Here is a 25,286-nt window from a genome sequence, read left to right on the forward strand (position 1 = left end):
AGCCCTTGTATTTTCATGTGGGGTATACCACCCTTGGTATTCATTACATTCAAAAGTAAAACTGACACTTCAAACACAATTACTGTAAATGTATTTGAAAATAGCCAACGTCATTTCATGCTGACATAAACTGTTTCATGAAAAATTATTACTATATTTTTTAAAACTAAAAAAGAAAGGGGGGAAGAATGGTGCCACTGTGATATGTGTTAACACAGACGTGTGATACACAGAGAGCTAAGGAGGAGGGCTCCACAGAAGAGGTGGTACTTGCAGTAAACTTTAAAGAAAGAATTGGCCAGCAGGACAGAGATGTGTAGGTGAAAGAGGTTAAGACCATTTCAGGGAAAGAAGGGCATGGCTAGACACAGCATGTTGTAATAGAAAGAACATGCTTTTTTGGCTTGACAGATTTTTTTCAAACCCCATGTCAGCTATTTTGGCTGCATGACTTTGAGTAAATCGCCTAAGGTCTGTGAGCCTCCCTTTGCTCTCTTGTGAACTAATAAAACCTACATATTAAGAACGTCAGGAGGATTCAGTGAGATGAAATATGTAAAGTATTTTCACGTGTGGCAGTTAATTAGAACACAATAATATATTGCGTTCTGTTGAATATTTAAGGAGCGTGAATTGGTTATCACGCTGAGAGCACAGAGTAGAGTGAGGTGGGAAGCGGATGGAAGTTATAAACAAGAGTGAAAAGGGCAGTGATGATGCAGAGTTGGTAGGGAGGCTAAAGGTGGCTATGAGCGATCTGAAAAACAGAAATACAATAATATGGAAGGAACTACCTTGGAAACTCCAAAGAGAAGCACTTCTCATGCAGATCTTAGCAAACTCATAGAAAATCCTGATTTCCACCCAGGGTCATCCTACCCTCTTCCAGGAAATCAAACAAACTGTAATTTTAGAGAAACCATATTCCAGTACCATCATAAATACAAAATGAATATGTAAAAAATAAAACAGATGGAAGAAAACTTACTAAGACAGACATTTAACCAAACTCTTCCACTGCTAATAGAAATTTACTTGACCTGAATCTCCCAGCTGTCTTCGAAATTAGATTTCAATTATATTTGAGCAATGAATGAATGACTATAAATAAATTTATATTTAAACCCATATGAACAATGTACTAAGAATTTGAACTGGCAACTATGACGTTCTTAACCTGGAATTGAGAATTAGGAGACTCAAAGAATCTACTAGTCAATGTCAGTTTACCTAGAAAACAGTTTAATTACAAGTGTGGTACACTTAGAATGTTATGATTTTTCCCCATGATGGTGGGTACCATCCAGATACTATCTTTGACCTTCAAGGTCCTTCATGGATAGACATCAAAAAACATCTCTCAACTATAAAATATTTTGTGTTGATGCACCTTAGTTCTGTCAATTAGGATACATAGAAAAATATATATCTATATTCTTAGTAGAGAAGCATGGTTTCTAAATATAATATAAACTCTTCACTGAGGCCCAGGTTTAGAATTTTATGAAACACAATAAATATCCTGGTTCACGTACAGACACTTGCTGCAGTAATACACCAAAGATCAGTAAGAACAATACAAATTTTAGGTGAGAATGTTTGCAATATTCTACAAAGAGTTTAGGATTGGCCCATTCCTTTTCTTACAAAAGATGTTTATACTTGTCTATCATTTGGACTAATTTCTCTGCTACCACAACTCAACCCAGACTAAGTTATCAGAAGAGCAAGCAAAGAAAATAAAGCATACAAACTAAGGAAATACTGGAAACTGTGGTTGGACCTTGAACCCAGGACCCAGAAAATATTCACTTATTCTTTGATTAATTCAACAAATATATACTGAGCATCTACTCGATGGCAGGCCCTGCCCTCGAACCTGGAGATAAAACAATCATGAAAACATGGTCTCTCGCCTCATGCAGCACAAAATCTAACAGGTAAGATACTGAATAAATAAATAAATAGAGGGTCCTACTCCACCCAGAACACATACAAATAATTCGAGAAATTTCTTTCAAGAGAATGTTGTTGTAAAAAATTACGTATCATAAAAAAGAGACCGAGTTCTTCAGTTTATAATTTCTCACATCCTGACTTTGTAAAGACAGATAGTAAAGTTCTACATCCAAACAGACAGGAGTCTAACTCCATGTAGCACTCATCATCGAGGACTTACAATGAATGTCCTACTAGCTGACGTGAAGTCTTAGATGATAACTTTCACCTTCATTTCTCAGGCTTGTTGTGTGCACATATGTGAGGGCAGGACACGGAATAATCAACTTATGGTGATAACTTTAGAACAAAATGTCTCTATTTAACCATTCTTCCCTAGAGCACAATTTACATTGAGTTTCTTCATTGAAATTTCTCTTTACAATTTTTCTTGCTACCTCCCTTCTCTTAGTATTAACTACCATAGTCTAACTTTGCCAAGTCAAACAGCAGTTGTCAATTCTGACTGAATTTAGCCACATAAGTGTAGTAGTCTACTCACAGTTGGGAAACATTTTTTTTTTCTTTTTGTCAAAAACGCTTCAGTCTTGAATAAGCTTAGCAGAAGCTACGCTAAGCCATTTTGAGTTTATCCAAAAGAAAATGAAAACAAAACGGATGGTTTCCTTTGTAGGGTCGAAATAACTCCACTCTGCACTGTTATTTATAAATTTAAACCTCAAGGAATGATTATTCATAGATATGTAGAATGCAAGGAAAGTAAAACAGTCTGTTCACCCTACCCTTCATTTGAAATACTTTGCACACTGCTCCTAGTTAATGTATTTTAGTTTATTTTTAAAACACAAGTTGTTCTTTGACTATAAAACATCTCAGACGCTTAGTAAAACTTTTTTGGTATTATTTTCTTCTCGACAAATTCATATACAACCAGGGAGGCAGCATGCTCTAGGTTGGAATTCAGTTAATACAAGAGAACACGTTTTCAATACTGTTATTTAAATGACATGAACTACAGTGTCAACTTTGGGCAATGCTAGTCCCTCACAGCATATATATTATTTCATTAGGTATGTATTAATTCATAATATTTTATTTCAAGACCATAAAATACAGTACACTCTTGAGAAATCTGACAGATGATAAAACTGCATCAGAGTGGTCATGTACATGTCCATATGTTTTCATATTTCTACAAAACTGCTGGTTTCTTTTTATTAAAATCAGCTGTCTGAATGAGTTGACTAGCATCAAATTTAATAAACAGCATATGGAACTGTTAATATATGAGAAGAACCTGTTCTTTCTTTCCCCTGCCACATACATGCTCTTTTACGTTTCAGTTAAGGGATATATTTCCCTGGGTGGGAAAAAAAAGAAGACTTTAAAAACAAGCTGTATACCATGTGAATTTCATTATACAAATAATAGCTAAGTTTATCTTAAGAATATTGTATAAAAGAAACTAAATCTTTGTCTTAGTATATTCTATTTGTACATAATACGCAAAATATACTTTTTTATTTTGCTTTTGTATATTTTTCCTTTTGTAGAATTATATATTATGTGGCTAAACATTTTGAGTCTTTTCAATCTTTAAGCAATCAGTTAATGGGGGCTCATTAAAAGAAGAAAAAGATAAAATCACCTCTTTTAAGTTAAAATTTTACTGACCAAATGCACTGACTTTCTCAATGGATCAAAATCAATTCAGAAAGTGTGATGATAAAAGCTATTTAAAAATTCAAGACAAAAAAAATCCACTGTTTAAAATGTGAACCAAAACTTTAAGTTTAATTCCTGAGAGACAAAGAAGGAGATTAAACATATTTTGATATGTCAAATGCAGTTTCAGAGCTTTGGTTAGAACCCTGACTCCCTCTTGCCTACATACTGATACTCCTTATTCTAGGGTAATCACTGGTCTCAAATGTCAGGCCTATGCTTATCAAACTTGGTCTGTTTTTCCTCTAACATGAACTCCATTAAACTTCCTACTCTTCATTGACCTTTCCATTTCTTGGCAATAAAAGAAACAGGTAAGGAAATACATTGAAAGTAGGTATGTCTGGACCTAGAGATCGTTATTCTAAGTGAAGTAAGCCAGAAAGAGAAAGAAAAATACCATATGATATCACTCATATGTGGAATTAAAAAAAAAGAAAAAAAAAAAGGACACTATGAACTCATCTACAAAACAGAAACAGACTCCCAGACATAGTAAACAATCTTATGGTTACCAGGGGAAAGGGGATGGGAAGGGATAAATTTGGGAGTTTGAGATTTCCAAATGTTAGCCACTATATACAAAAATAGATTAAAAAATAAATTTCTTCTGTATAGCACAGGGAACTATATTCAATATCTTATAATAACTTTTAATGAAAAAGAGTATGAAAACAAATATATGTGTGTATATGCATGGCTAGGACATTGTGCTGTACACCAGAAATTGATGCATTGTAACTGACTATACTTCAATTTAAAAATATCTACCTAGAAGAAAAAAGGTTGGCATGCAAATGGAATGTTACATTCTGTGTAAGAGCAAGTACTTACAAAATAAATGCAGGTTCTAAATTTTCCTACATCTAATTTAGATGTGAAAAGCCAGGTCATGTATGATTACAAATGCTAAAGGCATACCTCTACTGTGGCTCAAGCTCTCAAGATTTCAAATTACAACAGCATCCTGTTTTTACAAGGCATTACTAGAACATTCTCCAGTGTGTATATTAGATTCCTTTATGGAGACAGTCATGTTCCTACAAGCCATAAATTCAATAAATCACCAGATATATAACTTTCATCCTCACATTTACATTACCAAGTATTTTATGGCGCAATTTTCTTAGTCATAGCAGTGAGACTGCTCAATGACATAAATAAATAAATAAATAAATACTATTTCAACATAAAATCTTTAACTCTAAAGGAAAATAACTCTGCTGGAGTCTCACAAGAATACAATTCACTATTAAGGAGAATTCAGCTATCAGTAAGGTCGATCTTGGATTGCCTCCATGAAGGTTTATTACAAGTAGTATCAGAAGGACTTTATTATAACAAGTACTGCAGAAGCCAAGGACAGAGTTACGGCTGGATTCCAGGGAAGAGAAAAGAGCTTGAAAAGTCTAATATACCACAATACAGAAATTGTTATTATAAATAACTGGAACATTTACATCGGATTATCATACGTTTTCAGCAGAAACTTGAAATGCCAACCCTGTCTGCATTAGTTTCTGGGCACAGAGTTTCTTGTCGAGACCTGTTGTGCATTAACAGAGCCAACCCTAAGTATTCCCAGGGATTTTTTAGGGTTATATTTGAAAACAAAATCCCTTGTAAGGAAAACTAGAATTTTAGGTGTAAAGGAAATTTTGAAATGATGGAATATTTGAGCAATTTACTGAAATTACTCTGAAGCAGTATTTTACAATACTCTAACCTAACTCAAGCTATTTTAACTTAAACAGCACAATTCTCTAAGTTGGAACAATGTAAATATACACCTTATTCTTGAGAGGTTAAAAAAAGCACTGGAAGGCGTTAGAAAACTATACCTACCCTTAAGTTAATCTTTTTAAATCTTTCTGTTAGTTTTTCACTTACAGGATTATACTGACTTTCAACTTGGCTTGTCAATTAATGAGAGAAAACGATCAAAAAAATCATTGCACATGCACTGCAAATTTTCTATTTGCAACTTAATAAACAATTTAATATAGAGGTATAACTCATTTTTACAATATAAAGTCTCAATATGGCAGGAGGCTGTCAAATTTGCAAATGATGAAGATACTGACTTTAACAGAACATTTCCAAAATAAAGTCTTTCTGAAGCCATAGTTTATTGGTCAGATTTATTCCCAAGATGTGCTTTTAGCCTTTCAGCCCAGCTCAAAGAGGATGGGCTGCGTGTCATGTGTGTGTGTGTGCATGTGTGTTTCCCAGGTGAGCAGTGTTGAGCAATGCTTCAAATGTGCTCATAAATTTCAGAATGAATATCCCAAACAGACAGTACCTGAGAAGTCAAATTCTCCACGTGTGTGCCATCACATAAAATATTTGTCCTCATAATTGTTTAGGGAGGCACATCAGGTACAAGCAGATAGTTTGTGAGGTCCAATCAATAATGATACCAGCTAAATGAATGCAAAATATATATATAGCGGATCCTTCTGCTCTTTGGAATCCATGGCAGTAAACTTTGTTTAGAAAGAATGTGTGTCTGAGCAATAACATGTACTGATATTTCTCAAGCTGCTAAAATGAAAAGAGCTCAGAGGCAGGCATCTCTCTGTGTAGCTATATTACATTTTCTGTTCTTTCCTCCCCTATCGAGGCAAGAGAACTGCCTTAACCACTTCAGAAATGCCCTTCTTTCTTCCCACGGAAGGAACTGAAGGCCTTAGCGCTGATGCTAAAATATATGTAATAGGTACAAATGAGCAGCAGGGACAGATGGGGACTTTCGGCTGCTTAATGACTAGGTCAATTATTAGCAAGCTAAATATGTCAGCTTCTCAGTGAAAACAGATATTTTTACTTAATCCCATGCTGAAATATGTCTCATCTTTTTGGCATGTGTGCTCCTATATACATGAAGTGTCTATATGTCAAATATAAAAGCAATATTCTTACTTTAGTGTGAAAACCAAATTACGCTATCTTAAATGCTAGTGCCAATTAAGTTAGCAATCCACATTTGTAGGCATATCTTTTTCTGACCACTGAAAATTTTAATAAGGCATAAAACTTGAGCAAAAGGGACTTGGGAATTCTTTTGTACAGATGATTTATATGCCCTGCAACTTGTTTATGCCAGTGATTTCAGAATTCTTTTTCAGTTTGTTTTAATGTGTTAACTGTATCTAAGGAAGCTTCTTATTCTTAAGCAAGTTGGAGCAAGTTCAGTAATTTAGATCAATTGATAGGCATAATTAAAATACGCCCTGGAGAGGCAGGGGGCTTGAGTTGCAGCTAAAAATATGTGTGCCCCAGTCCCGAAATAGCTATTTTCTAATCCAATCATATATTATAAAAATTCTATTATTTAACACAGTCCAGTAGTATTAAAAGTAGTGATTGGGATATGGAAGTGTTTTTCTTATATTTATCCTACAATTTGAAGAATCTGAAAGAAAAATCTCTGAGTTTTTTGCTTATTTTGAAATTTTTTGCTTATTTTGAAATTTCTAACATTCCTGAGATAACATTAAAAACATTAAATAAATTGTTTAAGTATCTTTTTTAATGCTTACTTTACCAAATGGTTTGCATAATTAAAAAGTTAATTGCTTTATTTCCACAATCTTTGGAAGTCATGGGACCAAACCCAGGAGCAGGCTCTTAGTTTTAATTTTCTTCTACATATGCATTATCTCATTGAGTGAGGCAAAGTCCCAACTTTGGCAGAAGGGTGCAATGAAGGGGTGTGTGTGTGTGTGTGTGTGTGTGTGTGTGTGTGTGTGTGTGTGTGTTTGGGCAGGATGAACTACCTATAAAACAGGCACAAAGAATAGAACTGTCTGGTTTAACCAGTGAATAAAATACCTGATATTAATTCTTACCCTATTTTGGCCCTCTTGTATTTCTTTAAAAAGCAACTCATTATATTGATTCTATTATATTTTTATTCTGAAGGGAAAAATATATATTATCCTCTTCCTAATTTTTGTGATACGAACATTTGACTATTTCACTTATGATCCCAGGTACCAAGTTACCAATATTTACAGACACAATGTAGAGTAGTTCCTGATGATGAAATAAAATACTGCTTTACCCAAAATTACAGAGATGCATTGTGTTTTATAGCTCATGCAAATAAAAAGAGGAACTTCCTTAATGTCTCTGAAAAGTCGGTAGAGAATGGATTACTGCTTGCCTTAGACAATAGGACAACGAGATTGGTGATTTGCTTAAAACTGCGTGACACATTAATGCTTCTGTTATATATAAAATGAAGACTAAGTTTTCCTACTTAAAGAAGTTTTCAAAACAGAAATAATTACAATGGCTACAATAGGTTTTCATGAACTTTGAATGTAGTAATGCAAATACAGCCCTTTGGCGCTAAAAGCAAAAAGCAAGAATTTTAAGTAATAACAGTTACTATGTATTGAACACCTAGTGATAATCAAGTAGTAACCGTAATTTTACATCTCTTCTTCCCAGTTTCATCATTTAGAAAACACAGATCATATTAACTTCCTCAGAGTGATTCTATAAAGCAAATGAATACGTAGAACCCTCAGGTTAACATTACTGTACTGTAAAAGTATTTGTTTATTATTTCAATTTCTCCTTACCCTTTTATCATTTATTTTTAGATACTTAATAAGGATACTATTTCATCATCCTAGTAGCCTTCTTGAGAGATTATCCTCTTTCTGTTCTGTTGCTCTTTTCTCTCTCATGTGTGTTAAGAGCGGGAGGGAGTAAATGAATCCATGATTCATTTGTCTCTGACATTGGAGATAGATACTTCATGATGACTTGGTCCCTTTAAAATCCCTTCAACCCTTTTTGTTTCAATTGTATTGTAATGGGGTGTTTTGCACTGTGATCTGAAAATTATCTCCAATACCCTATAAGAGTTGACTTATACATTTATAAACGTATTTGGCTTAATTAGCAATTTAAGAGGAGACGTGGGTAAGTGCTAGGAATTGATGCCTAATTGGCAGAGTCTATCCATGCTCTGTGATTGGCAGTCATCTTTACAAGGCTTTTCTTCCTGCCATGAATAATTGGGAGTTGACTGTAATCTCAGTCTTTCAGGAACCACTTTGCTACTGGGCACTGAATGATCTTTAATAATTATTTGATGAATATCTCTGTGAGTTACTGGTTTCTGTCATTTACTATTCCTCAACAATAAATCCAGGAAAATACGTGCAGACCTTTTAAAGCCAGAAGCCATGAGCGGCAGAAAATAAATGTGAAACTATTCATATGTTTTCTCTGTCTATGGCTTTCACAGAATTATATTTGTAATAAATATTGGCACTTGTTCACAGTGGATAGAGAGCCATGTGCTCTTAGCCTTGGAAACCAATAAGAAATTATTGGTTTCCGAAAAAGGAGCCAAAAAACAACTTACCTTAATGGCAAAATACAAGGGAGGCCAGTGAACATTTTTGTAAGCAAGAAAACAATCACATGTTTGACAAAGGGTGTGGATCTGATTTAATGCGGAAAAAAGACTACAGAACCAGAAATATTTTTAAAGTACCTTTTAAAAAGTAACATAGTAAAGTAGTGATCTGATAGAATTTTATGAAATGTTAACTACCTGAAAAATACATGTTCATGTATAGTTGTAATAATCCTTTAAGGAAGACAGGCCAGTAATTATTATCATTATTGTCTCTATTTTACAAGTGAGTGAGATATTATGTGACTTGATCTAGGTTGCCTTCTTGAAAATGTGATGGCGGCTGAACCAGGACCCAAACCCCTGGCATCGATTCTTTGTAAATGTACATACTACATTACACACTACAACACAGCAGAATTAAGTTAGGTTTACGAACGATGTTTTAAAACTGAAAACTTGTAGAACAGACTCTTCTAAAAAAAGTACCCCCAAAGGAATACAGAAACTTGATAGTCCGAATGACTCAAGCATAACGACTTTTGGTAGAGAAAATGAATTACTTGATCATAGGTGATGTATTACAAGGGAGAAAATGTGCATGCGATGGTGCAGTTGGGAGAGGCAAAGGAATAAGGTTATTAGAAGGATAAAATCAAGAAAAAATATGAAATCTCAGAGTCAATCTGTGGGACAGTCCTCTAATCTTCCTTCAGAAATGAAATGACTGTCAGAGGAACTCAGAACTTTTCATTAGGGTAAAGGAGAGTAATGCATTTTCCCTGCTATTTTCAAAAAAACACTTAAAAAATAAAGACCAGAGGCTAAGTAATCAAGCAGAAATCTTGTACTTTGTGCCCTGAAATAAAATGTGGTTACTTGAGAAAAAACACACATGGGGACCTCTAAACCCATGGACAATTGATAGAACTAATTTAATAGCTACTTGACTCTGGGGACACAGATAATACTCAGACATGAGCTGCAAAGGAAAGGCATGTGGGTTTGATTTCACAAGCGAGGATAAAAACTGTCTGGGGCTGAAATAGGCAAGAATTAGATTTTAGATTTTCATTATTCTGGGAAAAAGAGATGAACCAATGTTGTCCAGGAAACTAAGAGTGCCTCTCAAAACTGAGCTCTCAGAGAACTAGGGAAGGCTGAATACAATTGATCAAGCTGAATAAAGGGCAATAAGCTTAAGGGGAAAAAAAAAAACTGATAAAATACGGTTCTGTGTGAACACATTGGTTCCAACCACCTGTTCAAAGATGATGTATGGTTAACATTGCCTCGAACAAAGCAAAGGGAAAGAATAAGGACTGGGCCCTAAATTCAATTTTCTCAAATATTTGTGTAATTTAAAACTGAGTTTATTTTAGGTGAGAATTATACGAGAAATTGTGACTGTATATATAATAATTTTGAAAATTCCGTATCAGTCTGGGAGATTTTTCTGATGGACACAGTTTTTTTTTTTAAGAGTCACAGTACATAACTCTGCCTTGTAAACGATGAACTGATGGAGAATTAATTGACTGTTTAGATAAAGCAAAGACATCTTACAACATGCACCAGAAGCAAAGAAGTAAACAAAGTCTGTGTATTTATTCAGGCCTAAAAGTGACATTGAGAAAAATCAATGACATATTTTTTAAAAGAATATGCAAAATCCTGAAGAGATGACTCCAAAGAGAAGAGAAAACAAACAAAAAACAACAATTAAAACAACACAAACACAAGTTAGAGACAGAGGGCTGAATTTGGTGCCCAGTACTAAAAGAGGCCCTGAGTCTCGGGAGCCAAAGCAATCTGGTTTTCTGGAGATGATCTCAGCCACTGGCAGACAGGATACAGCAGAACTTACCCACCTCACTGGGTCTGAATAAAGTTCCTCTTTACAGTCCATTTTCGTCAGGCAAACTTTCAAGAGGTACACTGATTTTCCTTGGGTCTCCTTAGAGAGAAAGAATATTGCCTTGGAGACAAAGCAGAGGCTTTCCTATTTTTTGAATGGGATATTCTCCTGTTCAGAATTTAATAAACTAATATTCTGGCTTGACATCAGGATCCTGTAATAATGTTTAGAATTTGTCTTGGCTCTGTACGGTTCTGCATGCTGATGAAACTGATTTTGGGATCTAGAAAAAAATTTCCAGGTACCACCTCGAGACCACTCAGACAGGTAGCTTTCTCTGGGCACACACTCCATTTCCATACATTCTATTCAGTGCTCCAGGACAACAGGGAGCACATATGCCAGACCACAAAAAAAAATGACCATTTCTAGAGGTTTCTGATGAACCTATCATATGTGTGACTAAATAGGAATTGCATTTTTATTTGGAAATTATTATGTGGCAATTATTTAGATTATCTTGGGAGGGAAAAACAGTTTTATCAATATATTTAGTTCCTACTTACAATTCCTACTAAGCAACAATGAACACAGAGAAAGGAGAATAAATTTATGTGACATTGATAGTTGTCCTTTCTTAGATAAAAACAACATCAAAAGTGACATCTGCCTGGCAATTCATTATCAGTAAGTCTTTGCACATAATATATTTGAAGGCAACTCTTCCCTTGCATGGTAAGCACCTTTGACATTGCATTTCTGTGGTGTTGTTCACATACAAAATAGACTGAAACTGGACAGTCAATGACTATACAATTTGAATCTATTTCCTGTGCAAATTCTATTTCATGATTTTCTGTTTTGAAGCATGTCTATTTGCATAATATTACTAACAACTGATAGCACTATTACAGTGTAATCACAAAATAAAAATGTTTGATGACGACGAGGACAATGTTATCAATTACTGAATCTCACTAAAAATGAAATTAGTCAGGTACTATTTTGATTTCAAGCCAGTGGGATGGACAAATGATGACCCAGTATAAAATAAAACACGGAAGTCATATAAGAGGCCAAAACTCACTTAAAAGAGTAATTACTATATTTCAAGAAAGATTGTGGAAGCCATTACAGAAATTTCAGACTCTGTAGTACGTTCAGAAAATGGTGTAAAAATGAACAAACGAAAATCCTGAACATGACATAGACTCATAGGCTGGTTAGAAATTCATTAAGACTGACGTGAAGGGATACAACCATGCTCTTGCCTCTGATGATGACACGATAATGGGCTTGTTGACCTGGGGAAGAAAATTCCCAAGTGTGTTTTTACACTGCCTTTCCTGGACTTCCACTTCCTCAGGTGTTTCACTTCCTTTGAATCTCTATCGGCAACGCTGGGCTCCTAGGCCATATAAATATATTCAACAATTTTTTTCAACATCTATGTGTAGGAGTCTAGGTGCATAATCCTAATTCTAAATTTCTCCTTAGCCTGCCATATTTTGTTTGGTTTTGCTTTTTATTTTTAAATATCCTTCTCAGTCACTTTCACGGAAACTTGCTTCTCCATCATTCTCTTTTATTTCAAGATTTGTTTTCAGAGTCTGTGTTGAGTATGGGCTCTTCTCCGGTGTCATATGTTTAATTGATAAGTCACATCTATTCTCCAAATTCCATAATCAACAGGGTGCCAATGACTCTTACAGCTATATTTCTGCTATTTATGTCTCCTCCCAAGTTTCTGATGATACATTTTCAATAGCCTGTTAGATATCACCTGAATTTTTTGAAGATACCTTAAATCCCACGTGCCTTAATTAGGTTCATTCTCCTGGAAACGCATTATTCTTTCCATTTTTCCCAGGTTGGCAAACAGTACCACTGTTTTCCCAGCATCTCAGGCTGGTATCCTTGGTATCACTCACTAGCCTCTTAAACTTATGCATATTTCTGCTCATCAAATCCCTACTCACCCATCCTTCAAAGCTTGGCTATGGTTTCTCATACCGGCAACTCATATCCTCCTTTGGTTCTAATAACATTTAGTCTCCTCACCTAGAGCCTCTCACATCTTTACTTTTAAACATCTAATTCTGTTCATGTCATTCTCCATCACAATATTTAACATTTAAAAGGCAGGGGAGAATGTCTCATTACCTTTGAACCCTTCTGGGAATTCACATAGAGTAAACACTCAACAAATGATCATGGAACTCCATGAATTTTCATAATACTCCAAATTCCCTGTCCATTGTATGAAATTTTAGCTCTGGCTGAGATGACCTTTTGCTACAAATGCTGGGTTGGTGAAATGCAACCTCATACTGAATAGAAACAATGTGTGTAATTCAGTATAGGGCACTATGACTCGCAGGAATGCAACCTCAGAGAAGCATGCCATTCTCAGCTTATATGTGGGTCCCCCAATGACCTCATCAATGCAGATGGTAAGAATTTCAGAGCAGAAATACTCACAGACGATATATTTTGCAACAGAAATGAATGAGTGGATGATTTTTAAACAACAGGCCGCTGTTCTATCTTTTTATTACCAAAACATTTTAATGCACTCATCATAGATTTCTTTTCAATATACAGTATCAAAACTTAGTTTCTTTTGCGATTATCATATTTTTGCTGAAAATCTGTTTTAAAGGAGGCATTTAAGTTTGCATGTGTTTCAAATATTTTCTCATTTTATTAAAAAATTATATTTTCTGGACATTAATGAGAAGGCATACAAGATAATGAGATGGATGCTAAAAAGTCTACTTTCATAAATTAAGTCAAATTTATCAGAAACAAGATTTAAAAACAAAGCCACCTATTGTTTATGTTCCAGATAGAAAGGGAATGTGATAAAAAGACACATATCCATATACTTAACTTGAATCTTGAAAGTAATTACAAAAACCATATGCAACCATAACACAAAGAATGAATTGGTTTTTCAAAAAATAAGCCTAACCTAATGTAATCTACTCTAACCTAATCACCTATTTAATTTGAGTAATTCAATTGATCTTCTGGAAATAAATAATAATAACTTCAAAAGATTATTTACATGCTCTTACTAAGTTTAAAAAGCCTGACTTAAAGCACACATATTTTTACTAATTATTCATATTTATGCATAGGGACAGAAAAGAAACATGAAATTCACCTGTAGATCAGACTTGGATTTAGCATACACTAACAATTTTATCAATGATAAATTCTGCAGTTTTGGAACTAGTTATGTTCAGCACCAAAACTAAACAAACAAACAATACATTGATTAGAAAAGTAAAGCAAATAATTTAACTTTATTTAGCTTAGCATGAAGCCTCTGGGCCAATATAATACTTACTTTTAAATTATGTAGAAGATGGGTAGGTAAAAAGAGAGGATATGATGCAAATAACATTTCAAGCCCTTCTTCTGGACTAAGATATTATTTATAAAATGTAAAAATTTCAATAAGCACTTTCGTAATTGTTTCATTGGTATAATTTTCCTCTCCATTCTCCATGCTTCATACCACCCTGAACTTCTCTGAGGAGCTTTCTCCTTTTCAAATTATAGTGTAGTTACTGAAATCAAGGTGTATCTCTCCAACATAAGGCAGAAGTTCTTTCTCATTCACTTCAACTTACTTAGAAAGACGTGGTCATATTGTATTTTCAATACATGTTTGTTGGATCAAAATGAACAACCACAGCTTTGCCACTAAACTAGAGGTGGGAAGGGCATTATTCTGTTGTGCTTTACTTAAGAAGAGAAGGCTTTTCTTACCAAAAACAACAACAACAACAACAGTAAAAACCAAACCAAAGAAACAAACAAAAACAACCTGCGATACAAGAAGGAACAGTAAGTTACAGAAGTTAAGAAGTGAGTGTTTTAACCTAGAAGAGAAATATTGAGATAAAACAGTTTCTCAATAAGTGGACTGACCTCTGAGGTTGCATGCTAACTACACTTTAAGAACCAAGTTCCAGAGTTCCTTTAATCACATAGAAGTTGCTTTAGAGTGTTGTCATATTTCAGCAACATCGAGTTTTTCATACATAACTCTAGAAAAGAATCGGAGGAAGAACAGAAGTATATCCAATCTGTAAGCAAAAAAAGAATGCAAGAAACATGGGAATAATGCCTTAACTAAATAAGGAGCTAAACACAGAAGTCATTGTCTAGCAAGTGTGCTGAAATTCAGATAAGCAAATGCTTTGAGAGTCCAGAGGCAACCAACCCACTAACTGACCTCCAAAGTCACTTTGGGATTTGATGAGAGCTCATTCCCTCCTCGAATGTCATAAGGGTTCAGTGGAGTGATCTAGTTTTAAAGGACCAAATTAGAATAAAAAGGGTAATATGGCCACACGTTTTATCAGTGTTAATTATTAATAGTGAGATTAAAAAAGAAAGGGCTGAGAGTTCAGTAAGCATACTAATTAGATACTTTTTTTCAGCTCATTTTCCCTGTCAATGTGAGTATTTTTGCAGCAGTTCAAAGGGAAATATAAACCTGAAGAATAATGCATTCAACTGGAAAAGTAGGTATCAAATGTAAAAACATTTAAAAAGAAAGAAAAGAATTCAGGGAGAGAATGGCTTCTCCTCACCTTGAATACAAGAGTTGGGTTGATTTGGTGTCAGAGGATAGAATCTTTCTTTCCCCTCATTTTAGATCCTTGATATGTTTAAATGTCACTGCTCCTGAGTGTCACCCCTTGGTATCCCACAAAAATGAGAAATTGGCTGGGAAATATTCAAAGTGAGACTTATTCTTAGCAGTAATTTTAGAATGCTACCTTTGTGAAACTAACATTTGATGATGCTATCATAATTGACCATTGTGTTATATCCAAGCTACCTAAAGTTAATTATAATCACAATCATTTCATTATTGCTATTGAAACAATAGTAGTGAATAATTTCACCATCAACCAATATAGTAAAACTACTAGAACTCTTATTGTTTATTTATAAGTTATTAGATGCTACTATCTCACTTAGTTTCTTTCACAATCCTATTTGCTATTGGAGTAAGAGGGGCTGAGAGAGGTCAGAAAGTTACACTGCTAGTAAGAGGAGAAACCAGGATTTAACCCAATGTCATTAGATTTCAAAGTCTGTTTTTTAAATCACTACATTCCATCCACAACTTTGCCACTTCTCTGGTAGGAAATGTTTAGAGTCTTGTAGATTGTGCTGCTCATTTTACTGGAAAGCCGGAAAGCTACTGTAGCATACATCTTGATTGGCTGAGATTCTGGTTAAAAATAATCTCTATAATCACTTTCTGTCTCTAATCATTATGGAGACGTAGGAGTAAACAGGGTCCTCCGGAAGTGGGGACATGTTGACTTGTGTATACTTGGGAGGTACAGAGCCATTTCACAGATGGCTAGAAAAGTGGAAAATGTGGTCAGACACTAGCAACTAGCATGGTGAAATGCAGAATCATGAAAATGAATCCTTTCCGAGGTATATCAGTCACTTCCCATAGAAAAAAAGTGCAGGGTATTTGTTTTGAGGCATTATGCTTATGCTAGTTACAAGTATATGAGCATCTTTGGAAAGCTGGAAGAAGCAGCCTTGCTACTTAATTCAACCTAAATAAAAACAGCACAAACCAACAGTAACTAGATGAAAGTACCTTGCAAACGACTGCTGAAAATAGGGTAGGTGGGAAACAAGGAGAGAGACAGAGAGAGTCCTTTATCCCACACTAGGATATGAGTTTAGTCTCTATTCTCATGACCTTTGGTAATATATTTGATACTTGACCCAAATGTTATTTCAAATATCTTGTCATTTACTTCTGAAAGCAAGGTAAAAAGTCCATGACGGATACAAAATGGAGTCATGGTAAACTGCACCATGTTTTAACCCTCAAGAACAATGTGCTCTAAACACTAAAGCAAGTAGAGTGAGGAGAAAAAAATAAAACAAGCAAGAAAGTTTGGAAGTGGGAAATTCAAAACTGTCAGAGTATATAAATGAAAATTGTCTTTTAAGTATTAGAGAAAATCGAGAGGCATAAAATTTATTAGATATTTAGAATGGCTAAGTTTCTGATTATTCAACTTTTTAAAACCACCTACCTTATGGATCAACTGCTATTTTTTTATTTTAATTTATTTCTATGTTATACTATTTGTAAGTTCACCTAGAGGAAAATACATATTTTGTTCACATTTTGTTCACTCACTGCGAACAAAGTTTACACTATCAAGGAAGAAAGTAAATGCACTTATTCTGTTGTGAGATCATTTCATCATAATTAATGGTTTTGAGGGCACTGTGCCCAGAGCCGACTCAGACCTATAGATGCCTCTTGCATAGTATAGTCTGGGATGGCTCCAAAAACTATCTCCCATCCTGACCTGCTCTTGGGCCAACCTTTCCACCTACCTGGCCGGAAATCACACCATTTGACCCAATTCAGTTCTTTGGCTTATGTAATACATGCATTCCCTGCATGCATGTAGAAGGCACAACTTCTGCTTTGCCTGTATTATTACGTATTATCAAATTCACTCACCATCTCACTAAGAGACCCAAAGGTTTCTTTCTGTTCAGGAGAATAAAATATATTAAAAAAGAAAAAAAAAACTGAGTGTAAGGAAAGAATTGCAACTTATCGGATCTGGGTATGATTTTAAACTTAATTTAGTTAATTACCTTACAGATGATTAGAAACAGACTCAGAAGGAGTTAGTGACCTACCCAATCCTAAATGAAAATTGGGATCAGAGGTCAAGTGGGGTGTTTTCTATATTGGAATTGCTAAACACATCATATGATCAAGTGACACACAGTAAAAACAAACTAGCCTTGCAAATATGACTCAGGGGGACTTTGAGAAGAATAAGTAGATGATGGCATGAGGCAGGGGTCAAAACAAATACTTACAATAGACTCATAAACACCGCTCCAAGAGAAAGTTTGAAGACTACTGCAAAATTAAGAGGACAAGCTTTTGCGTAGTCAATGGTTGCCCTTACTGTGTTGTTGCTTTTAAGCTTTAATTTGGTTTTTACTTGAATTATCCACTTATTTTATCATTATCAAATATTTTTTCATCACTCAACTTTCTACCATGTACTCTATATTTTCAAATATTTCATACCACTAAATGTATTTTAATGAAATAACAAATAACCATTTTCCGCAATCTTATCAAAGGATCAACATGAAATAATCACAATATTGATAATAATTAAACCAAAGAAAAATATATCAGTGATCTTTTTCATTAATAAATGTATATAATTCATTAGAGTTTTCTTAAAATGTTTTTAAATGGTATTTTCATTATGCCTTTCCAGAGACCCATGGGCTGTAAGAACCCAAATTTGGAATTATCCAAATGTTGGTTCTCACTTTAATTACTACATTCAGGCTTCAAAAAATTATATTTATCCTTACACTATATTCTTTTACCTAAGCTAATAAGAAAATAAAACCTCTTTCATCATTTGGCACTCCTGTGAGCTGGAATATAGGATAAAACTTGTTATAAAGAGAATTAACCCATAAGCCTTCTTTATAAAATTTTATTATGCTAAAGTATAGAAGGCAGATAAAAGATTTTGTAAAACAAAGTGCATTTCACTGCCTATGTACTGAAGTTTTCTTGTGTTTTAGTTATTTCCTTATTATAGCATCTGTAGTGATTTATTATTATTATAAACAATTTATTTCTATCATTTACTGTCCCAATTTATACTCAGTTCACATCATCATACTAGAATGTTATAAAGCTATTGCACTGGAAATTACCTTCTAAAGTTTACAACAAAAGTTAATCCTAAAAAATTAGTTATAACTGCATTGTTTCACATAGGTTAAAATTCAAGAAAAATATTTGAGGTAATAATAATTACAAACTAGGACAGCATCCAAAATGGTATTTTCAGGGAAAATCCAATACAAATCCTGATTAAAACTTAACCAAGCAAAACACTGCAGATTACCTGGATTCCAATTAAATGTGACAAATGAAAATTTGACAGGTTTCAATTCCAATTCTATTTATGTCAGAATAATCCATTAATGTTGAAGATGAAATTACCGGAATTCAAGCAACACAATTGCACTTTATGGTTAGACAGTAGTCTGAAATCTTGAAACCAACAAAACTCTTACTCAAATGTCAACTGTTACATTTGGATCACCCAAGTGAATCATATCTCCTGTCATTACCTATAGATCAGGGCTAACATGAATCACAGCTAGCGGATGACAATTGGTTACATAAACTCTGAATTTCAAGTGTCAGTCACATAAAATCTGAAAAAAATCAGTTACATTATGTTCCTTAGCTGTTGACAAGCCTGAAAGCATGGTTATAAAAAAAAATAACTGTAAGTCTTCTTTGGGAAATGTTTTGTCAGTAAACTTTCTAGTCTCTTAACAAGCTCACCTGTTAAGTTTTCCATGACATGTATGTTTCCTAAAAGGTAACTGCTATGTGTTTGTCATATATCATTGTGCTTATTATTCATTATTTCTTATTTTAATGGCGTTGAATCTTTTTAAACTCAAAAAAGAAAATAACATTAAAATGTGATTATAATGCCAATGATAGCTGATATCTAAAAAATAAAGACTTATTTGTACTTTATTAATAGCCATACAAGTACTTTTTAAAATACAAATAAGTGATATGATATTATCAAAAGGTAACACAGATATTGCAAAGCACTTAAAGTAAATTAATCCTGCCTTCCTAGGGGCTTGTGTATGTGTGTGTGGGTGTGGGTATGTGTGTGTGTGAATACAAAACATTATTACAGTATTCTTAATTTAACTTTTACTTTTGTGCAAAGCATTTCAAACATATTTGCCTTAAATATACATTTATCAGCATTGTAATTCATACTAAATTTTTTACTTATTTAAAAAATACGAAAAAATGTTAATTCTTAAAAACCATATCAAATTCCCATCCACATAAACACACACTGCCATACACACAGATAAGCATGCCTTTACAGCCATAAGGCAAAATGCCATTTAAACTCTGGATGATTAATCAAGAGGGGTGTCAGTCATCAGACCCCGATATCATATCTTCTCACCAAGATATGATAATGTGGAAAAATAATTATTTAGCATGATTTAGTTTAGCAATCATTGCACTTGGGGTCATTTATGATATATTACTCTCTAATGTTGGATTTTGATATTCACAGGTAAACTTCCAGAAAAAAATCAGACTTTCTCCTGCATTAATATGCTCTATTTGCATATTATCACTCAAGAAACTGGTATACAACAAAAAGTTAAAACGTCTTGTTTCAGTTGGAGGATGGAATGGTGAAAGACATAGATTTGTTTCAAGGTTTCATTAGAGATAAAATGTGTGTGACTCCTTTCCTTCCCCTACATATAGCCAAATCTCTTTTTATGTATTAAATAATAATAAAGTTAGTAAGACTCTATCATTCCATTATTGGACACAAATCTATTCTCAGTCATTTATTTATAACCTGAAATAAAAAAAAATATCTAATTGTCTTTGGGAAAATAACAAATGTGAAAAGCTTTGTGAGTACTGCTTGCAGTCTAACTGCACAACTTAAAGGAAAGTGCACGTAAGGTCAATTGGAACTATGAGAACCATCTCACAACAGGACAGGAACAGAGAGAACTCTAGATTTCTTTCTTCCCTTTCCCTCGCACAAAAATGAGAAAAACCTTACAATTAAATGAGAAAGGAGTACAAATAGCATTTACGATATATTTTGGAGAGTAAGATAATACTGTTCTCCTTCTTTGACTCCATTTCAGCTAGCACTTGAAAGGAGAGGTTTGAAAATGCTTCTTTAAACCCCTTGGAGAAGAAAGATCGGAGAATATGTGTTTATTGTCATTGTCTTTTACTAAGACTGGACGATTGCATTTGAAGAAATAGTTGCATGACAAAAATGAATCAAAGAAAACAATTACACGAGACCTTTCTCAGTGGCTACTGTTTAGATACTCTGCGCTGATTTAGGTTTTTTTCATAACAGGTACTACTCTGATTTCTTTGAAAATGTGTTTATTTCTGATAGGTGGTTTTAAAATGATGGTGCGAGTTTGGTGAATTTCATCTAGAGAGTTACGTTCCTTTATTTGGCGTTTCTGTACTTTAGCAAATGTTTATTATTTCCAAGAGAATCGGTTTAGTGTCAGCTATTTTAGCTTGGTTTTAGACTGACCTTCGCGAGTCTACTTACTACGGCTCACTAGCGTGATTATGTGTGTGGATGTTGTGTTTGCCCCTACCATTTTCCATATGCTCTGCCTCACCAACACTGCCATCCGGCGTGGTCCTTTCATAGTTGTCCTCTGGGAGTGGAAGGGCACCCAGTCTTGGCCCTGATGAACTCTTACTGCTTGGTGTTTCTGACTCCTCCAGCCCGCTGTCATAGCAACTCTGCAGTGACCCCTGATGTGGGTCCTGAGGCTGACTCACAACAGAAAACGTCACTCTACGAAATGGCTGTAAAAGAAAAGAGTCTGAATGTCACTAAGACAGAAGATTGTCAATGATCTCATTTAAAAAACACATAAATTACATACATTAAGGTCTACTGACAACTAATTCAATACAAAATGGTTAGTATATATTGAAATCTATTTGGTTAACTCAGTATTATCCGAAGAAATGTCTAAAGCTTAGATTTTTATTTATGGAAAAACTGAAAATTCCTTTTTCGAAACAGATAAGAGAACAGCAATGTCACTAAAACACACATTGAAATCTGATATGTTAGTTCCACATAGTCAACATTTTTCTATTCTGTAGTCTTCACTTCATATACGTTTTTCACAAATAGACTCCTTATATAAACAAGGGTCAGGGATTTTGGAAAGCAATAAATATAGAACTAATCCATTGTAAGAAGACTTCATTTTTAAATTCTTTGTCCATACAGTATATGGTTTAAAACTGAGTGTTCTGGTAGTTGACTTAAACTGTTAAAGGTACAGCTGAGAAACAGGAATTTAGATGCAGTGCTAGGAAATCAGAATATAGTTCTTACTTCATCCATATAAAAAATATTGTCTATTGACCTTGAAAAAGTAAGGATAGTAATGAAATAATAGATAAAAGTTTCCTTAACTAGGGAATTGAAAATAAAGTTTAAAAGTTTAATTTTATGTGCTTACTATGACTGTTTTCAGTTTGTTCCAAAAAAGTAACATCACATACAGTCTTTAAGTCATATTTGAAAAGTCCTGCAAAACTTTACCCAATTGAACCTCACAATCTACTATGTTACAGATTTGGCTGAACGCAATACTTGCTATGTATGGAACTTACAGATTATCATAACTACAAAATAAAGCAAAAATACTTTAGGCTCATTAAGGGAACAAATTAATGTCATGTATTAACAGGGTTACATACACATAATATTTGGGAAAGAACAACATAAAAAGGTTCCATAATATCTGTCTGAGATTATTCTCGGCGATAGTTGAATCCATTAAGCTCTTATGTAATTTGAAAGTGGCATAAATGTACAGATTTGTAAACCTATAACTGAGACTAGCTCTTTCTAATATAAAATATAAAACTAATATTACCAGAATGGTGAGAAAGGTAAAGAACCCTTCTGTACTTTTATAACGTGAATATTTGTGGTACAAATCACTTATCATAACTGGGAATTTTTTAATGTTAAGAATTAAAGTGTTAAGGATTATCTACATGATAGGTTGTTAAGGGGAAAGCTAAAAGGAAAGGTCACACTTCCCCTAAATTTATAAAATGGCTTTACTAAAGACAAATGCATGCTTCCACAATTCTTCCCCTTATTTTGTCTCAGACAGAAGATCGATCAGGAATACTGTCCATTGTTTGAGTTTCTAATCCAGTACCTCTCCCTCCATGTACATATATAGAGTGTGCAGTCTTTATAAAATATTCTTTTTCATTTCATTCAAAATCAAACTTTTAGAAATGCTAAATTCTATTGGAAAAGGAAAACATTTGAATCATTCTCTTCTTTACAACGTTTTGCTGAATTGGAACTACAGTATTTTAAAGCAATTACAAAATATTCCTAGTACCAGCAGCATACACACCATGGGCCCATATTTACTAGTAACACAATTTCTAGAAACATTATCCTTGTTTCACTAATAATTCTCATATTTCTTTACAGCAGTATGACTGTAATATTTTACCTTATTTCTTAATAAATATAGAAATCAATTTGTATTTACCATGCTTTATCTCATGTGTGCATATTTTCTTTTTTTTTTTTTTTTCCATTTTTCACTGCCAACTGACAGCTAACTACCTGTGAATCGCTTTATGTTCAGTCTCACCTCAGAAGTGAGACCACTGACAGGCTCCTAAAACCACTGTTGTGCACACAGAAGATGCTCAGCAAATACTGCTGAACAATAACATTTTAATGACAATGTTGAATTTAGGAAAGAATGCGAAGGTCAGAAAGACATATTATCACTTCAAGACATCGCGATGGATTAAAAAAATATATAAAGAGAAAGGAGGGTCAACGGCTATTCTTAATTCTATTGTAATGTTTCTTAAGTATTTTAGACTCAGTCCACTAATGCAGGAAGAAAGTTCAAAATGAATACAGAAATTACACTAATAAAGTGGAAATAAGAAATTTTAAGAGATAATGTTCCAGTGTGACATAAAAATAGAAAAGAGGGTGATGTTTGAATGAAGGTGGTAATCTCAGAATCTGTGCTCAAATACTGGTTCTGCCAAAAGTAATGACAGAATAGCAAGGACGGGTAATCAGCTATGTTTGCAATGAAGAATGTCAAAAATAAAATAATTATTTTTCTAGAATGTATTATACAATAGCTACTATAAATCAGTGCATTTTATTTGCTTGATTCCCTGCTTTATTTTGACAGTGACTATTTAAATCTCCATAAATTATTGTAGGTTACATGTTACATTTAATGTTGGAAGGAAAATGTAATTTTAAAACACTAACAACAATATATATATATATTGTATATATAGTGTGTATATGTATATATACACTAGCAAATGCTTAAGGTCATTAATATTTCCTTTTAGCAAAAAATGGTTTTTCATTTAAAACAATATCTAAATGAATGGAAAATGATTCACAATAACAATCTGAAATAAAGAATATCACACAATGGATCATAAAATACCCCATCCAACATTTTTATCTGCATTTAAAAATATTCCATTAGACTTCTACATAAAATATCAACATTATGTTACTATCTCTTAAACTCTATTTTGATAATTTTGAATACATAAAATTCTTGTGGCAAACTATTTAAGTTGGTAATGTGAAACAAAGTAGTACAAAATTCTGAATTATGAAGGAGAACCCATTAATGCAAGAATTAAGCTTTAATTCAAATAGCAAATCAGACACGGAGATTTAGATAGGTTGATATAATAGACAGACAGATAAACAGATATATAAATATTTATACACTTTTCCTCAGCATCAGCAGGTTCGGTCTGTTGAGAAGATGTGTTATATGGCAGAAGTTATGATATAGGATTCATATTATTTATATAGTCCGGATAATATTGACTACACTGGAAATGTGAGCAATGTGTTAAAAGCTCTGTGACAGACTGAATGAGTCTGTACTATATATGTAACTGTCACTTTGTTAATGACTGATACTCTGATGTAAAGTGGTTTAAGTGGTGATTCCTAAACTTAGATGTGCCAGATAACTTATGACAACACAATGCCAATGTCTGGCCTTCACTTAAACCCAATGAATCAGTGTTCAGGGTTGGACTGGATATTAGAAGTTTGTAAGATCTCTCCAGAAGTGATGAAGAGGCATGGAGAAAAAGCATAAACTCAACAATCAAAAGAACATTTGGAAAGAGGTCAAAGAGAACAAACTGCTCCAGGAAATCAGCTGGTCCTCTAAGTGTTCATAGCGTTTCCCTGGAGAGTCAGTAGAATCATGGTTCTATCCTGAGATGCAAAAGTATGAACATGAAGACATCTAGTGACCTGAGATATCTGAGATTTCCATTTTTCTGTCTAGAGTGAAGAACAACTTTACGTCCTACAAAGGCAACCTAGTCTACTCGACATAAGAAAAAGCAGAATAACTTGAAGAAGAGTGTCAGCTTTCCCGTAGGGTTTTTTTTTTGAAGCTATGAAAATGTGCTTGAAAATTGAATAAGTAGTGCAATAAAGAGGTCTCTAAGAAAGCTGTTCCAAAAAATTGTGAGTGGAACATGTGTGAGAATTATAAACAATAGGGAGTGAAAATCAAAGATTTTATTTAGGCAAATAAATGATCTAATTAAAGGGAGGAGATTGAAGACATGACCTGACCATTCTCAGCAAAACGGGAGGAAGAAGAAATGTT

General features: G+C 33.9%; 1 protein-coding gene across 7 annotated transcripts in view; it reads right to left on the reverse strand.

Moving 5' to 3' along the window:
• Positions 1-25,286, reverse strand: part of PCDH7 (protocadherin 7) — a 386,956-nt gene that overhangs the window by 183,407 nt on the left and 178,263 nt on the right. For 3 of the 7 annotated variants that reach the window (XM_072945416.1, XM_072945433.1, XM_072945443.1), the window contains exon 2: positions 21,216-21,408. In XM_072945416.1, coding sequence (XP_072801517.1) covers positions 21,216-21,408 — 193 coding nt within the window. Of the gene's footprint in view, positions 1-14,900; positions 15,023-21,191; positions 21,409-25,286 lie in introns of those variants that run through there. The other 4 variants (XM_072945410.1, XM_072945430.1, XM_072945422.1 and 1 more) reach the window with 3 other exon arrangements.

This window comes from Vicugna pacos, chromosome 2 (genome assembly GCF_048564905.1).
Source record: "Vicugna pacos chromosome 2, VicPac4, whole genome shotgun sequence".
NCBI classification, from domain to species: domain Eukaryota; kingdom Metazoa; phylum Chordata; class Mammalia; order Artiodactyla; family Camelidae; genus Vicugna; species Vicugna pacos.